Source organism: Salvelinus namaycush, chromosome 17 (genome assembly GCF_016432855.1).
Source record: "Salvelinus namaycush isolate Seneca chromosome 17, SaNama_1.0, whole genome shotgun sequence".
In the NCBI taxonomy this organism is placed as follows: Eukaryota; Metazoa; Chordata; class Actinopteri; order Salmoniformes; family Salmonidae; genus Salvelinus; species Salvelinus namaycush.
Genome location: NC_052323.1, coordinates 19,183,211 through 19,202,084, shown reverse-complemented (window position 1 = coordinate 19,202,084; position 18,874 = coordinate 19,183,211). Strand labels below are relative to the sequence as shown.

At 45.6% G+C, this 18,874-nt stretch overlaps 1 protein-coding gene across 1 annotated transcript in view; it reads right to left on the bottom strand.

Moving 5' to 3' along the window:
* Positions 1 to 18,874, bottom strand: part of LOC120062131 (FERM and PDZ domain-containing protein 3-like) — a 42,846-nt gene that overhangs the window by 10,935 nt on the left and 13,037 nt on the right. The window contains exons 5-9 of the mRNA XM_039011938.1: positions 14,215 to 14,322; positions 10,934 to 11,065; positions 9,922 to 10,041; positions 7,296 to 7,432; positions 4,119 to 4,245 (exon numbers count right to left, since the gene is read on the bottom strand). Of these exons, the coding sequence (XP_038867866.1) occupies positions 4,119 to 4,245; positions 7,296 to 7,432; positions 9,922 to 10,041; positions 10,934 to 11,065; positions 14,215 to 14,319 (621 nt within the window). The 5' untranslated portion in view covers positions 14,320 to 14,322. The remainder of the gene's footprint in view (positions 1 to 4,118; positions 4,246 to 7,295; positions 7,433 to 9,921; positions 10,042 to 10,933; positions 11,066 to 14,214; positions 14,323 to 18,874) is intronic.

The window sequence follows — 18,874 nt, the reverse complement described above, 5'->3', positions numbered from 1 at the left end:
ACTAAATCGATGTGTATGTATAGTGTGTATGTTATCGTGTGTGTGTGTGTGTATGCATGTGTCTGTGCCAATGTTTGTGTTACTTCACAGTCCCCGCTGTTCCATAAGGTGTTTTTTAATCTGTTTTTTTTATCTAATTTTACTGCTTGTGTCAGTTTCTTGATGTGGAATAGAGTTCCATGTAGTCATGGCTCTATGTAGTACTGTGTGCCTCCCATAGTCTGTTCTGGACTTGGGGACTGTGAAGAGACCTCTTGTGGCAGGTCTTGTGGGGTATGCATGGGTGTCTGAGCTGTGTGCCAGTAGTTTAGACAGACAGCTCGGTGCATTCAACATGTCAATACCTCTCATAAATAAAAGTAGTTATGAAGTCAATCTCTCCTCCACTTTCAGCCAGGAGAGATTGACATGCATATTATTAATATTAGCTCTCTGTGTACATCCAAGGGCCAGCCGTGCTGCCCTGTTCTGAGCCAATTGCAATTTTCCTAAGTCCTTTTTTGTGACACTTGAACACACGACTGAACAGTAGTCAAGGTGCAACAAAACTAGGGCCTGTAGGACCTGCCTTGTTGATAGTGTTGTTAAGAAGGCAGAGCATTGCTTTATTATAGACAGACTTCTCCCCATCTTAGCTACTACTGCATCAATGTTTTGACCATGACAGTTTACAATCTAGGGTTACTCCAAGCAGTTTAGTCATCTCAACTTGCTCAATTTCCAACATTATTTATTACAAGATTTAGTTGAGGTTTAGGGTTTAGTGAGTGTTTTGTTCCAAATACAATGCTTTTAGTTTTAGAAATATTTAGGACTAACTTATTCCTTGCCACCCACTCTGAAACTAACTGCAGCTCTTTGTTGAGTGTTGCAGTCATTTCAGTCGCTGTAGTAGCTGATGTGTATAGTGTTGAGTCATCCGCATATTTTACATCTGCTCCTGCTATGCCCTCTGGTGTTCATCCGGTGTCTTCTTGACCTGCAGTTACTCCCCCTGTACTCTCTCTATCTCTCTCTCTCCCTCTCCCTCTCTGTGTGATTCTGTGGTTGGAGACAGGTGTGCTGGAGTCAGAGTAGATCCCTACCAGCTGCAACTCGTTCCATATCAAGACCTCTACAAATACTCAGTCTTGCCTGTCTCCTGTTCCACATCTCACCACCACCACCTTGGATTCCCCTCAGGACCTGTTTACCCTGTTCTACTCAGCCAACACCAACCTGTCTCCACATCTGGTTTTTCTGCAACTCATCCAAGCTACCCCGGATCTGCACTCCATATCTCTCTGTGCAACAAATATTTTGGGTCATTCATCCCCGTTTCCTCATCTGCGTCTGCTCTTGGGTTCCCCGGTGTCGCTCCGCTTAACAGCATACATAGACACTCTGGCTTTAATGAAAGTCAGTGGCATGTTGTTAGTAAAAATTGAAAAAAGCAAGGGCCTAAACAGCTACCCTGGGGAATTCCTGATTCTACCTGGATTATATTTGAGGAGCTTCCATTAAATAACATCCTCGGTGTTCTGTTAGACAAGTAACTCTTTATCCACATTATAGCAGGGGGTGTAAAGCATACACATGTTTTTCCAGCAGCAGACTGATCGATAATGTCCAAAGCTGCACTTAAGTCTAACAAGACAGCCCCCACAATAATTTTATCATCAATTTCTCTCAGCCAATCATCATTTGTGTAAGTGCTGTGCTTGTTGAGTGTCCTTCCCTATAAGCATGCTGAAATTCTGTTGTCAATTTGTTTACTGTGAAATAGCATTGTATCTGGTCAAACACAACTTTTCTCCAAAAGTTAAGGGTTGGTAACAGGTTGATTGGTCAGCTATTTGAGCCTGTAAAGGGGGCTTTACTATTCTTAGGTAGCGGAATTACTTTAGCTTCCTTCCAGGCCTGAGGGCAAACACTTTTTAGTAGGCTTAAATTGAAGATGTGGCAAATAGGAGTGACAATGTCGTCTGCTATTATCCTCAGTCATTTTCCATCCAGATTGTCAGACCCGGTGGCTTGTCATTGTTGATAGACAACAATACTTTTTTCACCTCTTCCACGCTGACTTTACGGAATTCAAAAGTACAATTCTTGTCTTTCAAAATTTGGTCCGATATACTTGGATGTGTAGTGTCAGTGTTTGTTGCTGGCATGTCATCCCTAAGTTTGCTTATCTTGCCAATGAAAAAGTAAATCATGTAGTTTGCAATATCAGTGGGCTTTGTGATGAATGATTCAATGTTTTTTCCCCCAAAATTTAATTTCAAGCTTTTTACTATCATTCTTTATATAATTTTTTTGTTTTTATTTTTTATTTTTATGTGTTATTTTTATTTAGTTTAGTCACATGATTTCTTAATTTGCAGTATGTTTGCCAATCTGCCAGACTTAATTGCCATACCTTTTGCCTCATCCCTCTCAACCACACACTTTTTCAATTCCTCATCAATCCAAGGGGATTTAACAGTTGTTACAGTAATTTTCTTAATGGGCGCGTGCTTATTAGTAACTGGAATAAGTAGTTTCATAAATGCGTCAAGTGCAGCGTTTGGTTGCTCCTCTTACACACCACAGACCAGCAAATATTCTTTACATCAACATATGAATCACTACAAAACTTATTGTATGACCTCTTATACACTATATTAGGCCCAGCCTTTGGAACTTTGGTTTTCCTAGATATGGCTATTATATTGTGATCATTACATCCTATGGATTTGGATACTGCTTTAAAGCAAATATCTGCAGCATTAATAAAGATGTGATTAATACATGTTGATGATATAATTCCTGTGCTGTTTGTAACTACCCTGGTAGGTTGACTGACAACCTGATCCAGTTTGCAGACACTGATTACAGTTTGAAGTTTATTCTTGATTGGGCAGCTTGATGATAGCCAGTCAATATTTAAATCACCCAGAAAATATATTTCTCTGTTGAGATCACATACACTATCAAGCATTTCACACATATTATCCAGATACTGACTGTTAGCACTTGGTGGTCTATAGCAGCTTCCCACCAGAATGGGCTTTAGGTGAGGCAAATGAACCTGTAGCCATATTACTTCAACAGTATTTAACATGAGATCGTCTCTAATATTTACAGGAATGTGGTTCTGAATATAAACAGCAACACCGCCTCCGTTGGCATTTCTCTCTTTTCAGTAGATGTTAGAACCATGTATTGCTACCACTGTTTCATCAAAGGTATTATCTAAGTGAGTTTCAGAGATAGAATATGAATGTCATCTGTTACAAGCAAGTTATTGACTTCATGGACCTTGTTTCTCAGGCTACATATGTTAATATGGGCTATTTTTAGCACTTTTCTGGGTTGATTGATTGTTTTTAATGCTTTATTGAGAAGCCTATCAGAGGTAGACTTACTCATGTTATTTACATTGGAGCTGAAGTGGTCTTACTACTATTGCACACCGCCTCAGTGCTAACAGTGTAACTCTGGTTTATAGGCTTATGATTACTGCTTACAATAGCTGTAGGATAAACAGAAGTATTCGGTGCAATTAGGGGTACAAACATTTAATTACTTACATTGCGTTTGCCAACGCCCCTAAGATCATGTACATTTGATGCAGCATTATGACGACTCATTGTCACAACGGTAGGGATTAACTGAGCTGGTCTTGGATCATTTACCAGTCATTGTTTCAACGCAGCCTTGAAATGCGTAAACAGAGTCCAGGAGCCAAGTGGGCATCCTCCGTATTGCTTTCACTTATCTTGTGATTTCAGATCAGTGATGAAGAAGAGGAGACGAGGAGGAGAAGCCACTTAATACGGTTGAGATTCACCCAAGGATGACAAGACGGACAGGGTCGCTAGCTCCTGCTATTGAGATTCACCCAATGATGACCAGTGGATTCTCGCCTACAGAACTGTACATGTCCTGTTGGTGGCACTGTTTCACCATGTAAAGGGACATCAGCACACTGTTTAAACACGTTTGAAACGCCACAGCCAGTCAGAAGATAAACTGCTTAACTGAGAGTGCAAGATGAAAGGTACAATGAATCTGAAATACTTAGTGTTATAGCTATGCTGTATCTAGAGAATATTTACTGATCGGAAGGTCATTGTGTGACAGAGAGGAGAGATCACCTTGTTGCCGGAGGGCGGCAGATGCTGATAGGTCTTGAGCAGCTGTGACAGGGTCTTACACACATTCTTCTCCTTGATGGTGGGAAGTAGAGTGAGGGGGAGGAAAGGTTCCAGACCCCACTCCTTCCTGGGAATGGAAAGAAAGAAAGAGAGGAGGGGTTAGAGTAGAGAGCAAAGGGAGAGAGGAAGAAAGAAATAGAGAGCGAGAGATAGAGAGAGATGGTATAATCAGTCAGATGCTGACAGCTGTGGGACCATGTCTAAATCTCAGGGAGAGACCCCCAGGGAAGACTCGAGGGCTACGTCCCAAATGGCACCCTATTCCCTTTATAGCCTTGTGGGCCCTGGTCAAAGGTAGTGCACTATATAGGGAATAGGGTGCCAGTTGGGAAACAATCAAAGACTCAAGGAGCTACTGCTCCTATTTTCAGTCACACTGACAGGGTTGACAAGGCCCCCCTCAGAGTCAGACTCAGACAGGAGGCAGAACACTGGCTCTACTCTGTCTGTGTGACTGATGACTTGCGATGAACGTCATTTCATTGTATTCCCTCACACACTATGTGGTTGTTTTCTAGTTGAATGGACTGATTGTATGTCACTCTGGATAAGAGTATCTGCTAAATTAGTAAAATGAATGAATATCTGTCTGTCAGAGTGAGTTAGTTATCTGGTATAATGTCTGTCTGTCAGAGTGAGTTAGTTATCTGTTATAATGTCTGTTAGAGTGAGTTAGTTATCTGGTATAATGTCTGTCAGAGTGAGTTAGTTATCTGGTATAATGTCTGTCTGTTAGAGTGAGTTAGTTATCTGGTATAATGTCTGTCTGTCAGAGTGAGTTAGTTATCTGGTATAATGTCTGTCAGAGTGAGTTAGTTATCTGGTATAATGTCTGTCTGTCAGAGTGAGTTAGTTATCTGGTATAATGTCTGTCAGTCAGAGTGAGTTAGTTATCTGGTATAATGTCTGTCTGTCAGAGTGAGTTAGTTATCTGGTATAATGTCTGTCTGTTAGAGTGAGTTAGTTATCTGGTATAATGTCTGTCTGTCAGAGTGAGTTAGTTATCTGGTCATGTCTGTCTGTCAGAGTGAATTAGTTATCTGGTATAATGTCTGTCAGAGTGAGTTAGTTATCTGGTATAATGTCTGTCTGTCAGAGTGAGTTAGTTATCTGGTATAATGTCTGTCTGTTAGAGTGAGTTAGTTATCTGGTATAATGTCTGTCTGTCAGAGTGAGTTAGTTATCTGGTCATGTCTGTCTGTCAGAGTGAGTTAGTTATCTGGTCATGTCTGTCTGTCAGAGTGAGTTAGTTATCTGGTATAATGTCTGTCTGTCAGAGTGAGTTAGTTATCTGGTATAATGTCTGTCAGAGTGAGTTAGTTTTCTGGTATAATGTCTGTCTGTCAGAGTGAGTTAGTTATCTGGTATAATGTCTGTCTGTCAGAGTGAGTTAGTTATCTGGTACTGTCTGTCAGTTAGATTGATCTACACTATACAAAAATATAAACACATGCAACAGTTTCAAAGATTTTACTAAGTTACAGCTCACGTAAGTAAATCATTCAATTGAAATAAATAAATTAGGCCCTATTCTATGGTTTTCACGTCTGGGAATACAGCTAAGCATCTGTTGGTCACATGTAGGGGCTTGGATCAGAAAACCAGCCAATATCTGGTGCCTCAAGCAGCGTGAAACATCTCCTTCACATATAGTTGATCAGGCTGTTGATTGTGGGCTGTGAAATGTGGTCCCACTCCTCTTTAATGGCTGTGTGAAGTTGCTGAATATTCGTGGGAACTGGAACATGCACTGTTGTACACGTCGATCCAGAGCATCCCAAACATGCTCAGGCCATGGAAAAACTGGGAAGTGTTCAGCTTCTAGGAATTGTGTACAGATTCTTGTAACATGGGGCCGTGCATTATCAAGCTGAAACATGAGATGATGGAGGTGGACGAATGGCACCACAATGGGCCTCAGGATCTCGTCACGGTATCGCTGTGCATTCAAATTGACATTGATAAAATGCAACTGTGTTTGTTTTCCGTAACTTATGCCTGCCCATACCATAACCCCACCGCCACCATGGGGCACTCTGTTCACAACGTTGACATCAGCAAAACGCTCGCCAACACGTCGCCATACACGCTGTCTGCCATTTGCCACGTACAGTTGAAACTGGGATTCATCCGTGAAGAGCACACTTCTCCAGCGTGCCACTGGCCATCGAAGGTTGGCATTTGCCCACTGAATTCGGTTACGGCGCCAAACTTCAGTCAGGTCAAGACCCTGGTGAGGATGACGAGCATGCAGATGAGCTTCCCTGAGACAGTTTCTGACAGTTTGTGAAGAAATTCTTCGGTTGTGAAACCCACAATTTAATGAGCTGTCCGGGTGGCTGGTCTCAGGCGATCCTGCAGGTGAAGAAGCCGGATGTGGAGGTGGCTTATGGTAGAGAAATTAACATGAAATTATCTGGCAACAGCTCGGGTGGATATTCCTGCAGTTAGCATGCTAATTGTACGCTCCTTCAAAACATCTGTGGCATTGTGTTGTGTGTCACAACTTCACATTTTAGAGTGGCCTTTTATTTTATACATGTGTAATGATCATGCTGTTTAATCAGCTTCTTGATATGCCACACCTGTCAGGGGGTTGGATTATCTTGGCAATGGAGAAATGCTCACTAACAGGGATGTCAACAAGTTTGTGCACAATTTGAGAGAAACATTTCTGGGATATTTTATGTCAGTTCATGAAACATTGGACCAACACTTTACATGTTGAATTTATATTTTTGTTCAGTACAGTTATCTGGGAATGTCTGTCTGTCAGAGTGATCTAGTTATCTGGTAAGTTGGGGATATAAGTAAATGTGTGGCCCAAGGGAATTTTAATTCTAAAAGGAATTTATTGGTGTCAGAGTGACTTGAGCTCATGGTTTGAGTGGTTTCTGCTTTTAATATTAGATGGATTAATTATGGATAATTTTGATATACTTTTAGAACTCAGCTGGATACCACACTTCAGCATATTAGAGCTAAGACATTTTTTATGAAACATAATGGAATACGGAGACACACATTTCGTTCTGTGAAGTGTCTGAGTAATGAGTCATGCAGCTGAGCGATCCATTTTGTCGTCAGACACACACACACACACACACACACACTTACTCCACATTCTTGAGCGAGATCTTCTGATTGGGTCTGGCCGATGACACTGTGATGTAGATATGAAGCGCCGCCAGCCGCAGTGTGACGTCAGACTTCCAGTCCATGCCGAAGCGCTCTTTGATGACGTCATTGCGACTCTGTGGTGGGAGTAATGTTATTCAGGTTATACAGTTTTAGGCACAGCTTTAAGCTATAACATAGATGGATTTCCTTGTCAGGAACTTCATCCAACAATCTTATGCAAAGGGGGGGAGACAGAGGAATATTGAAGTTGCACTGATTGCTTCATTGATTTGTGTTGGACGAGACGTGAAACTGGTTTTGCTACATTTATATACCATCTTGGTATGGCAGAATCTCTAGCGTTTGAAATTGACTATAATTCCATTCTAGAATGAGATGGAGAAGGACACACATCTGGAACTACTCATGTATGCCAGCGGTTCTAATCCTTCAGTTGGCTCAGCTGAGGGGCTCCGCTGCAGAAAGAACCCCTTGACGATCCAAACAGAATCATGAGGTTTGTAACCATGGTATCCCCACCTAGAGGTACCCAAAGGCTGTATCCTCACCTAGAGGTACCCGAAGGCTGTATCCCCACCTAGAGGTACCCGAAGGCTGTATCCCCACCTAGAGGTACCCGAAGGCTGTATCCTCACCTAGAGGTACCCGAAGGCTGTATCCCCACCTAGAGGTACCCGAAGGCTGTATCCTCACCTAGAGGTACCCGAAGGCTGTATCCTCACCTAGAGGTACCCGAAGGCTGTATCCCCACCTAAAGGTACCCGAAGGCTGTATCCTCACCTAGAGGTACCCGAAGGCTGTATCCCCACCTAGAGGTACCCGAAGGCTGTATCCCCATCTAAAGGTACCCGAAGGCTGTATCCCCACCTAGAGGTACATGAAGGCTGTATCCCCACTTAGAGGTACCCGAAGGCTGTATCCTCACCTAGAGGTACCCGAAGGCTGTATCCCCACCTGTATGTAGAGGTACCCGAAGGCTGTATCCTCACCTAGAGGTACCCGAAGGCTGTATCCTCACCTAGAGGTACCCGAAGGCTGTATCCCCACCTGTATGTAGAGGTACCCGAAGGCTGTATCCCCACCTAGAGGTACCTGAAGGCTGTATCCTCACCTAGAGGTACCCGAAGGCTGTATCCTCACCTAGAGGTACCCGAAGGCTGTATCCCCACCTAGAGGTACCCGAAGGCTGTATCCTCACCTAGAGGTACCCGAAGGCTGTATCCTCACCTAGAGGTACCCGAAGGCTGTATCCCCACCTAGAGGTACCCGAAGGCTGTATCCCTACCTAGAGGTACCCAAAGGCTGTATCCTCACCTAGAGGTACCCGAAGGCTGTATCCCCACCTAGAGGTACCCGAAGGCTGTATCCCCACCTAGAGGTACCCGAAGGCTGTATCCCTACCTAGAGGTACCCGAAGGCTGTATCCTCACATAGAGGTACCCGAAGGCTGTATCCCCACCTAGAGGTACCCGAAGGCTGTATCCCCACCTAGAGGTACCCGAAGGCTGTATCCCCACCTAGAGGTACCCGAAGGCTGTATCCCCACCTAGAGGTACCCGAAGGCTGTATCCCCACCTAGAGGTACCCGAAGGCTGTATCCCTACCTAGAGGTACCCGAAGGCTGTATCCCTACCTAGAGGTACCCGAAGGCTGTATCCTCACCTAGAGGTACCCGAAGGCTGTATCCTCACCTAGAGGTACCCGAAGGCTGTATCCCCACCTAGAGGTACCCGAAGGCTGTATCCCTACCTAGAGGTACCCGAAGGCTGTATCCCTACCTAGAGTTACCCGAAGGCTGTATCCTCACCTAGAGGTACCCGAAGGCTGTATCCTCACCTAGAGGTACCCGAAGGCTGTATCCCCACCTGTATGTAGAGGTACCCGAAGGCTGTATCCCCACCTAGAGGTACCCGAAGGCTGTATCCTCACCTAGAGGTACCTGAAGGCTGTATCCTCACCTAGAGGTACCCGAAGGCTGTATCCTCACCTAGAGGTACCCGAAGGCTGTATCCTCACCTAGAGGTACCCGAAGGCTGTATCCTCACCTAGAGGTACCCGAAGGCTGTATCCCCACCTAGAGGTACCCGAAGGCTGTATCCCCACCTAGAGGTACCCGAAGGCTGTATCCCCACCTAGAGGTACCCGAAGGCTGTATCCCTACCTAGAGGTACCCGAAGGCTGTATCCCTACCTAGAGGTACCCGAAGGCTGTATCCTCACCTAGAGGTACCCGAAGGCTGTATCCTCACCTAGAGGTACCCGAAGGCTGTATCCCCACCTAGAGGTACCCGAAGGCTGTATCCCTACCTAGAGGTACCCGAAGGCTGTATCCCTACCTAGAGTTACCCGAAGGCTGTATCCTCACCTAGAGGTACCCGAAGGCTGTATCCTCACCTAGAGGTACCCGAAGGCTGTATCCCCACCTGTATGTAGAGGTACCCGAAGGCTGTATCCCCACCTAGAGGTACCCGAAGGCTGTATCCTCACCTAGAGGTACCCGAAGGCTGTATCCTCACCTAGAGGTACCTGAAGGCTGTATCCTCACCTAGAGGTACCTGAAGGCTGTATCCTCACCTAGAGGTACCCGAAGGCTGTATCCCTACCTGTATGTAGAGGTACTCGAAGGCTGCAGGGTCCCTCCTGAGCAAGTCTGCTGGATCCTTAGGGAAGAAACAGATGCGAAAGAGACACTTCATCCCCTGGAAATACGTCCTGTGCACCACCTGAGGAGAGAGAGGGAGACGGCATGAATAACACCTATATCATAACAGCTTCCTTCCTGTCACGGTTGTCGTAAGAACAGGACCAAGGCGCAGCAGATGTTGAGTTCCACATATTTATTGCAAAGTGAAACTTAAAGAAAAAACAATAAATCAATAAACAAACAACTAAACGTGACTACGTGGTGCACATGTTGAATCCGATGTGAAATGGCTAGCTAGTTAGCGGTGGTGCGCGTTAATAGCGTTTCAATCGGTGACGTCACTCGCTTTGAGACCTTGAAGTAGTGGTTCCCCTTGCTCTGCAAGGGCCGCTGCTTTTGTGAAGCGATGGGTAACGATGCTTCGTGGGTGACTGTTGTTGATGTGTGCAGAGGGTCCCTGGTTCGCGCGAGGGGACGGACTAAAGTTATACTGTTACACATGCACAAACACAAAATAATATCCCACAAACACAGGTGGGAAAAATAGCTACTTAAATATGATCCCCAATTAGAGACAACGATTACCAACTGCCTCTAATTGGGAATCATACAAAAACACCAACATAGAAAATATAAACTAGAATACAACATAGGAATTATAAACTAGAATACCCCTAGTCACGCCCTGACCTACTAGACCATAGAGAAACAAGGGCTCTCTATGGTCAGGGCGTGACACTTCCCAACATAGTAGACAAACACAGCTAGTCAATGGAAGGTGATACCATGCCATATCGAGTTTAATGTAGTCTATAGATTCTATTTCTATGGCCAAACTGCCATGGTGTGAAGGGATTTGTCCTTGGTAGTGACTCAGTCTGGTTTAACCAGGCTATATTACACTCACACTGCTCTTAGAATGACTGTAACACGGTAATCAGGAGGAATACAGTAACTGTTGGCACCCTTACATGTGAGAGTGGCTGGTTCTCCTGCAGCAGGTGTAGTCTCTGGTTCTGGTCCAGCCCACCTGACTCCAGCACCAGGGCAAAGTGCTCGATGTAACGCAGGGACAGGCGGTCCTGCAGGGACGAGATCACATCCTAGAGAGAGAGAAAGAAAGAGAGATTTATTTGGAGTTTATGGATAGCATTTATCGCTTAAAATATTTATTAAATATTTAATGTCCTCCTGTGTTGTGATTTTTATCTGTGCGATGTAGATTTTTCTGCTTGTGGCACAAATAGTCCAAACAATCCTGTTATCTTCTCCACTGAGGGTTCAGAGGTCATTCCCTATCTGCATTATGATGACCTGCCAGAGGAAAATAAGATATGGCTTTCTATGGGTCCACAATGGCACCCTATTCCCTATAATATGCACTTATTATCAAAAGTAGTGCACTATGTAGGGAAAGGGAAGAGTGTGTTATTTGGGACACATCCCATGTGTCCATAACAGTCAGAGTAAATACAGGCGAGAGCTCTATCTGCTCTCTCACAGTGTTGCATTGGGATCAGTGTTCTGTACTACTAGCTAGGTTTCCATGGCGACAGATTTTCATGCGAATATTCTAAAATCCACAAAGAAAACTTGTGTAGGATAAAAGTCAGTATGTGATGACGTAGTGCACACACACAATATACTTTTCCGCTTACGTTTTCATGTACTGAATACAAATCAAAGTTTAACGTGTTTCCATCACCTTTTTCAAATCTACCAATACTTTTGTCACAAAAACTGTTGCGTTAAATAGCAAATGTGCCTAGTCTGGTTTTGGCACCTGAGCTCTAGCCAACAGCTCGCAGATACAGTGCTGGTAGCCTAGTCTATAATGAGAGTATTATGGATATGAGCAAGAATATTTTTATTTGTCAAACGGCAGTCAAGCCTCGATCATGACACCAGAATATTTATTGGAAATGAGCATCAAAATCACCCTGTGAAGTTCATCATAAATTATTTCATCTGTAGTGGAAGGACCACACACCACATCATCGTGTGACTCCAAGTTTACTTCGATGTGATGGTTATTATATAAATATTTATGCATGAATCGGTTTCCATCACAATTTCTCACAAAATCAATTTTACTTACACAAAACGATCCCACCATGTCGAACGAACAAATGATCTGTCTGCATTTGTACAATTGTCCCAAAACTTCCTGTTTCCGTCACAGCTGTCGTGTTTAAAAATATACATAATTTACTTGCATAAAAACTGTGGAGGGAAACGTGCTTAATGGTCTCTCTCTCTCTCTCTCTCTCTCTCCTGATCAAAAGTAGTGCACTATATATGTAACAGGGTACCATTTGGGACTTATCACTGAGTGTTCTTCTCTCTGCTTCTTGCCTTGTGGTTTCATGAGGGGAAGATTTCATAACATATTTCAACTCAGACAAATACAGTCCTCGGATAGTGTGTGCTTGTGTGTGTGGAGCCAGCGATCTATCATAATTGGTTGTTTGTGTACTGTGATCTCCTAAATGGAAGGGTAGATGGTGGTTGAATATCCTAGCAACAGAGACGGAGATACATTCACCTTGAATCACAGTGGTGCGGATGAAAACGGACTGTCTGCTAAAACAAAACAAGGATAAGCTGTATTGGCAATATTAACCAAGGATTACAATGACAAAAATCTGCTACACAAACAAACTGTGGATAGAGAAAACCCTTCATTTTATTTCCTCCCTCCCTTTCTCTCTCTCTCTCCCTCTCCCTCCCTCTCTCTCTCCCTCTCTCTCGCTCCCTCCATCCATCCATTTCGTAATCCCACTCCCTGAATGAGCAGGAAAAGAGATTTCTGAAATCTAATATTGTGCCTTAATGAGTCTGGTAAGAGATGTCAGAGCCTGGTAAGAGATGTCAGAGCCTGGTAAGAGATGTCAGAGTCTGGTAAGAGATGTCAGAGTCTGGTAAGAGATGGCAGAGCCTGGTAAGAGATGTCAGAGTCTGGTAAGAGATGTCAGAGTCTGGTAAGAGATGTCAGAGTCTGGTAAGAGATGGCAGAGCCTGGTAAGAGATGTCAGTCTGGTAAGAGATGTCAGAGCCTGGTAAGAGATGTCAGAGTCTGGTAAGAGATTTCAGAGCCTGGTAAGAGATGGCAGAGTCTGGTAAGAGATGGCAGAGCCTGGTAAGAGATGGCAGAGTCTGGTAAGCGATGGCAGAGCCTGGTAAGAGATGTCAGACCCGGTAAGAGATGGCAGAGCCTGGTAAGAGATGTCAGAGTCTGGTAAGAGATGTCAGAGTCTGGTAAGAGATGTCAGAGTCTGGTAAGAGATGTCAGAGCCTGGTAAGAGATGTCAGAGTCTGGTAAGAGATTTCAGAGCCTGGTAAGAGATGGCAGAGTCTGGTAAGAGATGGCAGAGCCTGGTAAGAGATGTCAGAGTCTGGTAAGCGATGGCAGAGCCTGGTAAGAGATGTCAGACCCGGTAAGAGATGGCAGAGCCTGGTAAGAGATGGCAGAGTCGTCTCAGAGCCTGACAGTAGATAGAAGTCATTACTATCCATCTCCTGACTGACTGCTGTATGCCATTACAATATTACAGTATGCGCCTCAAATGCCACCCTATTCCCTTTTAGCACGCTCATTTTGAACAGAACCCATAGGGCTTGGGTCAAAAGTAGTGCACTATATAGGGAATAGGGTGCAAGTTCAGACGCAGGCACAGCCATGATAAAATACTGGTAATTGAAGGAAGTGGGCTTCTCATGACTAGGCCTGTTCATCAAACACTGTGCGGGGAGTCTTACCATCAGTGGCGTCATTAAATATTTTTACGATGGTTATACCAACTGGGCACAGACGTCAGTACAACGTCTAGTTCTGATTTACATTTTGTTGAGTTGTCAACCAACGTGAATAATTTAAAAAACAAGTTGGATTCCCATTACGTTGGATGACTTTTTACAAAATCAAATCAGTTTCTCATGTTAATAATGTTTCATCTGTTGGTGCTACAAAGCAACATTTGTTGTTATATGAAGCTTTACCGCTTGCTCTGTAATATGAGTAGTATTGTACAATGTATTGTTGAACATGATATACTCATATCAAAGTTCCAGTGTGGGATCTCCCCTACTTTTATAGTTATGGCCCATTTAATACAGATAAATGGGCACAGTAGGCAATGTAACCAATCACAGCCCTCCTTTTACTTGTATCATTGCACATCCTGCAAATCAATCATCGCATTCACACTCTGTTGGTAATGTTTACAAATTGGATCATACACTGTATACGTACCCTGACAGTGGTGCGGCTGTCAAACGTAAAGGACTTGATCTGACCATTCTCCAGGAACACCTTCAGCACATTAGGTATGAGTAGCAAAGAGTCGTCCTTTAGCATTGTCTGTGAGAGAGAGACAGAGAGAGAGGGAGAGACGCAGAGATAGAGGGTGGGAGAGAAAGAGAGAGGGTGGAGAAAGAAAGAGAGAGCAAATGTAAAACCTTAGTGCCTCTTCTAGCAGTAAGAGAGAGGTAAGATGAGGTATCTGAGAAAGTACTTAAAGGGTTAATATCCTACATCAACATGGTACAGTACATTTAATCAACCCCAGAGTAGGGGATCAGAGCTATAATTAAATGAAGTCGGAACTCCGGAACTGTGGAATTTGCAGAGAGAAGTACATTCCATCTAAAAGCTGTTAAGACGGGACCAGGCTGGAGCTTCCAGAGTTCCATGGAGGAGCAATACCTTAAGTGAACCGAGGCAGCCTGAATAGGGACACAACTCAGCTTTAGGACCCCTGCCTGAATATATTGTGCTGTGATTAAAGAACAGCTTACTACATTTCCTCAATGCATCAATTTTATATGCATGCGCCGGTGCTGCAAGTACAATTGGAAGCTAGACGGCTGAATAGACTATAAAGTGTGGTGGTTGCGTAGGCCAGGGAACTGCAGAAGGCACGATGACTCAAGGTTATTCTGCTTTTATCAGCCACTCATCAGAAAAAGTTTCCTCTGCCGGAGTTGATTTCAGTCCAGGTAGGGAGACGGGCCGTGACAGGTACTCACTCTCTCCAGAGGTGGTGTCATCAGGAGGGTAAATGAGGGAACTAGAGAGAGTTGGTGACTCAAAGCCCTCGTTATTCACTGTGCTTTTCTTTCAAAAACAAGGACATTTCTAAGTGACCCCAAACTTTTGAATGGTAGTGTACATACACTCACACATACACCACGTGCATCCACTGATGGTCTGAACATCACTTTGTGAACAGACAGAGGGAGAGTGAAAGAGAGAGGGGAATGGGGAAGATGGACAGTGTAGCCCCTCAGAGGTTGGTAGCCTAGTGGTTAGGAGCGTTGGGCCAGTAACCAACAGTGCAATGCACTCAACCTTAATTGCTTCTGTATGTCGCTCTGGATAAGAGGGTCTGCTAAATGACTTAAATGTAATAATATTGAACAACTACTATATCTGATGAGAGGTAATGAAATGATTCCTTCAGTAAATCTGAGCATCATTTAGAACAGACTGACGTCACTACAGATGTATCCACATAAGACGTCAGCCAGGCTACACCATCCAGAGGTGCCATCTACAACCTAAAGGGGTTTCCGGCTGTCCTCATAGGGGAACCCTTTTAAAAGGGCTTGTAAGTAACTATTTCATAGTAAGGTTGAATGTATTCAGCGCATGTGACTAATAAAGTTTGATAGATTTTACAGAGGAGCTAACGGGAGAATTACTGGCTCGTGGTCTTTCATTGCCAGGAACGCAAGCATCCCCTCAGGCATGGCACACACACACACACACACACACACACACACACACACACACACACACACACACACACACACACACACACACACACACACACACACACACACACACACACACACACACACACACACACACACACCAGCCAGGGGGCTAAGGGGGATCGATAACACCCATGATAATACCATAGATATCCCCTGTAGCCTGGATTAGACCTGATGGCCTGATACATGGAGAGAGACATGGTCCTCCTTTCCTGGGTGGAGGCCTGATACAGGGAGAGAGAGATGGTCCTCCTCTCCTGGGTGTAGGCCTGATACAGGGAGAGAGAGATGGTCCTCCTCCCCTGGGTGGAGGCCTGATACAGGGAGAGAGAGATGGTCCTCCTCCCCTGGGGGGAGGCCTGATACAGGGAGAGAGAGATGGTCCTCCTCCCCTGGGTGGAGGCCTGATACGGCGAGAGAGAGATGGTCCTCCTCCCCTGGGTGGAGGTTGAAGGCCTGATACTCCTGGGTGGAGGCCTGATACAGGGAGAGAGATGGTCCTCCTCCACTGGGTGGAGGCCTGATACAGGGAGAGAGAGATGGTCCTCCTCTCCTGGGTGGAGACCTGATACAGGGAGAGAGAGATGGTCCTCCTCTCCTGGGTGGAGGCCTGATGAGGGAGAGAGATGGTCCTCCTTCCCTGAGTGGAGGCCTGATACAGGGAGAGAGATGGTCCTTCTCCCCTGTGTGGAGGCCTGATACAGGGAGAGAGACATGGTCCTCCTCTCCTGGGTGGAGGCCTGATACAGGGAGAGAGAGATGGTCCTCCTCCCCTGGGTGGAGGCCTGATACAGGGAGAGAGATGGTCCTCCTTTCCTGGGGGGTGGCCTGATACGACGAGAGAGACATGGTCCTCCTTTCCTGGGTGGAGGCCTGATACAGGGAGAGAGAGATGGTCCTCCTCCCCTGGGTGGAAGCCTGATACAGGGAGAGAGATGGTCCTCCTCCCCTGTGTGGAGGCCTGATACAGGGAGAGAGACATGGTCCTCCTCTCCTGGGTGGAGGCCTGATACAGGGAGAGAGAGATGGTCCTCCTCCCCTGGGTGGAGGCCTGATACAGGGAGAGAGATGGGCCTCCTCCCCTGGGTGGAGGCCTGATACAGGGAGAGAGAGATGGTCCTCCTCCCCTGGGGGTACGGAGGATAAATGAATAAATATGTGTAATGACAGCGGTGAACCTTTTCTCTTCCCCAGTCTCTACCTGTCAATCTGTCTCTGACCACCCCCCTTTCTCTCTCTCTTTCTCCTTGAATTAAGTTCAGTTGATCATATGGTATATCAAAGATATAAGGTGTGTAGAAGTCCGAAGAGGGTGGCCAGCAGAGATAGGTGGGAGGGGCTGAGGGAAGCTGAGGGTTGGGATGTGGAATTGGAGACAAGTGGGAGTGGAGATGCTGGGTGGGGATAGAATGGCAAAGAGAAAAGGAAAAAACATGTCAAAACAAAAAGTATATTTGAATGACATTGAGAGGCAGCGTTGTTACAGCTAACACCTGTTTTCCTGAGGCTGATGCCGGGCAGGGGTTTGGACACATACACACACTCTCATTCAAATGCAGACGTGCACATACACGGGCACACACACACATACACACAAGTAAATAGTGCCATACATGCATTGAAACATATTCACTGTGCCTTGCTGTTATGATTTTTGTTGTCCTTGATGTCTTTAGTTTTTTGCATTGTTGTTTCCTGTTTTCCTTTGTCTTTCTCTTTTTCTCTGTTGGTTGTTGGTGCATTGAGGGACGGTGGCTTTGGTGACAGGGGGGTTATTGGGGGATGGGGGGTCTTTGGGGATTTTTTTTTTTTTTTCTTGGGAGGGGTGAGTGGAGCTGGAGGCAGAGGGAGGAGAGGGGAGGTGGAGGCAGGGGGGAGGTGAGGGGAGGCAGGGGGGGGAGGTGAGGGGAGGTGGAGGCAGAGGGAGGTGAGGGGAGGTGGAGGCAGGGGGGAGGTGAGGGGAGGTGGAGGTGGAGGCAGGGGGGGGGGTGAGGGGAAGTGGAGGCAGAGGGAGGGAGGTGAGGGGAGGTGGAGGCAGAGGGAGGGAGGTGAGGGGAGGTGGGGTGGGGGCAGAGGGAGGGAGGTGAGGGGAGCTGGAGGCAAAGGGGGGAGGTGAGGGGAGCTGGAGGCAGAGGGAGGGAGGTGAGGGGAGGTGGAGGCAGAGGGAGGGAGGTGAGGGGAGGTGGGGGCAGAGGGAGGGAGGTGAGGGGAGCTGGAGGCAAAGGGGGGAGGTGAGGGGAGGTGGAGGCAGAGGGAGGGAGAAGGTGGAGCGATTGGTAAAGATCAGACCATCCCCCTTTGGCAGAGCTTTTAATCATGTCTATCCATCTCCTGTGATCAGAGGTTGGGAGTGTGGATTGATTGGTTTGGACTTGCTTATCAGTGCAGACCACCTAACCTGAGCTTCTGAAGTTTATCGACGTGGAGGGAAAGAGATATTCAGCCACGACTACATCTACTATGGATGTGTCCCAAATACTATGTACGGAATAGGGGCCAATAGAGCACTATGTAGGGAATAGGGGCCAATAGAGCACTATGTAGGGAATAGGAGCCAATAGAGCACTATGTAGGGAATAGGGTGCCAATAGAGCACTATGTAGGGAATAGTAGCCAATAGAGAACTATGTAGGGAATAGGATCCAATAGAGGACTATGTAGGGAATGGGAGCCAATAGAGCACTATGTAGGGAATAGGGTGTCATTTTGGAGGCAGACCCTGCACTGCTCTGCTCCATGCTCTGCTCACACAGCACACACAGCCTGTTATGCTAAATTCAACCTTTACTTCTGCCACCATCATCCTCCTCGGGTCTTAGAGAGAAGCCACGGTAGACTAGGAGGAATTCTAAACTACACCCTTTTTGGTTCCAGGTAGAACCCTTTTGTAAAAGGTTTTATATGGAACCCAAAAGGGTTCTACATGGAACCAAAAGGGGTTCTTAAAGGCTAGGGTCTATTTTTCTCAATTTCCGCCTGACTGACGTGCCCAAAGTAAACTGCCTGTTGCTCAGGCCCTGAAGCCAGGATATGCATATAATTGGTACCATTGGAAAGAAAACACGCTGAAGTATTTAGAAATGTTAAAATAATAAAGGAGACTATAACACAATAGATATGGTAGGAGAAAATCC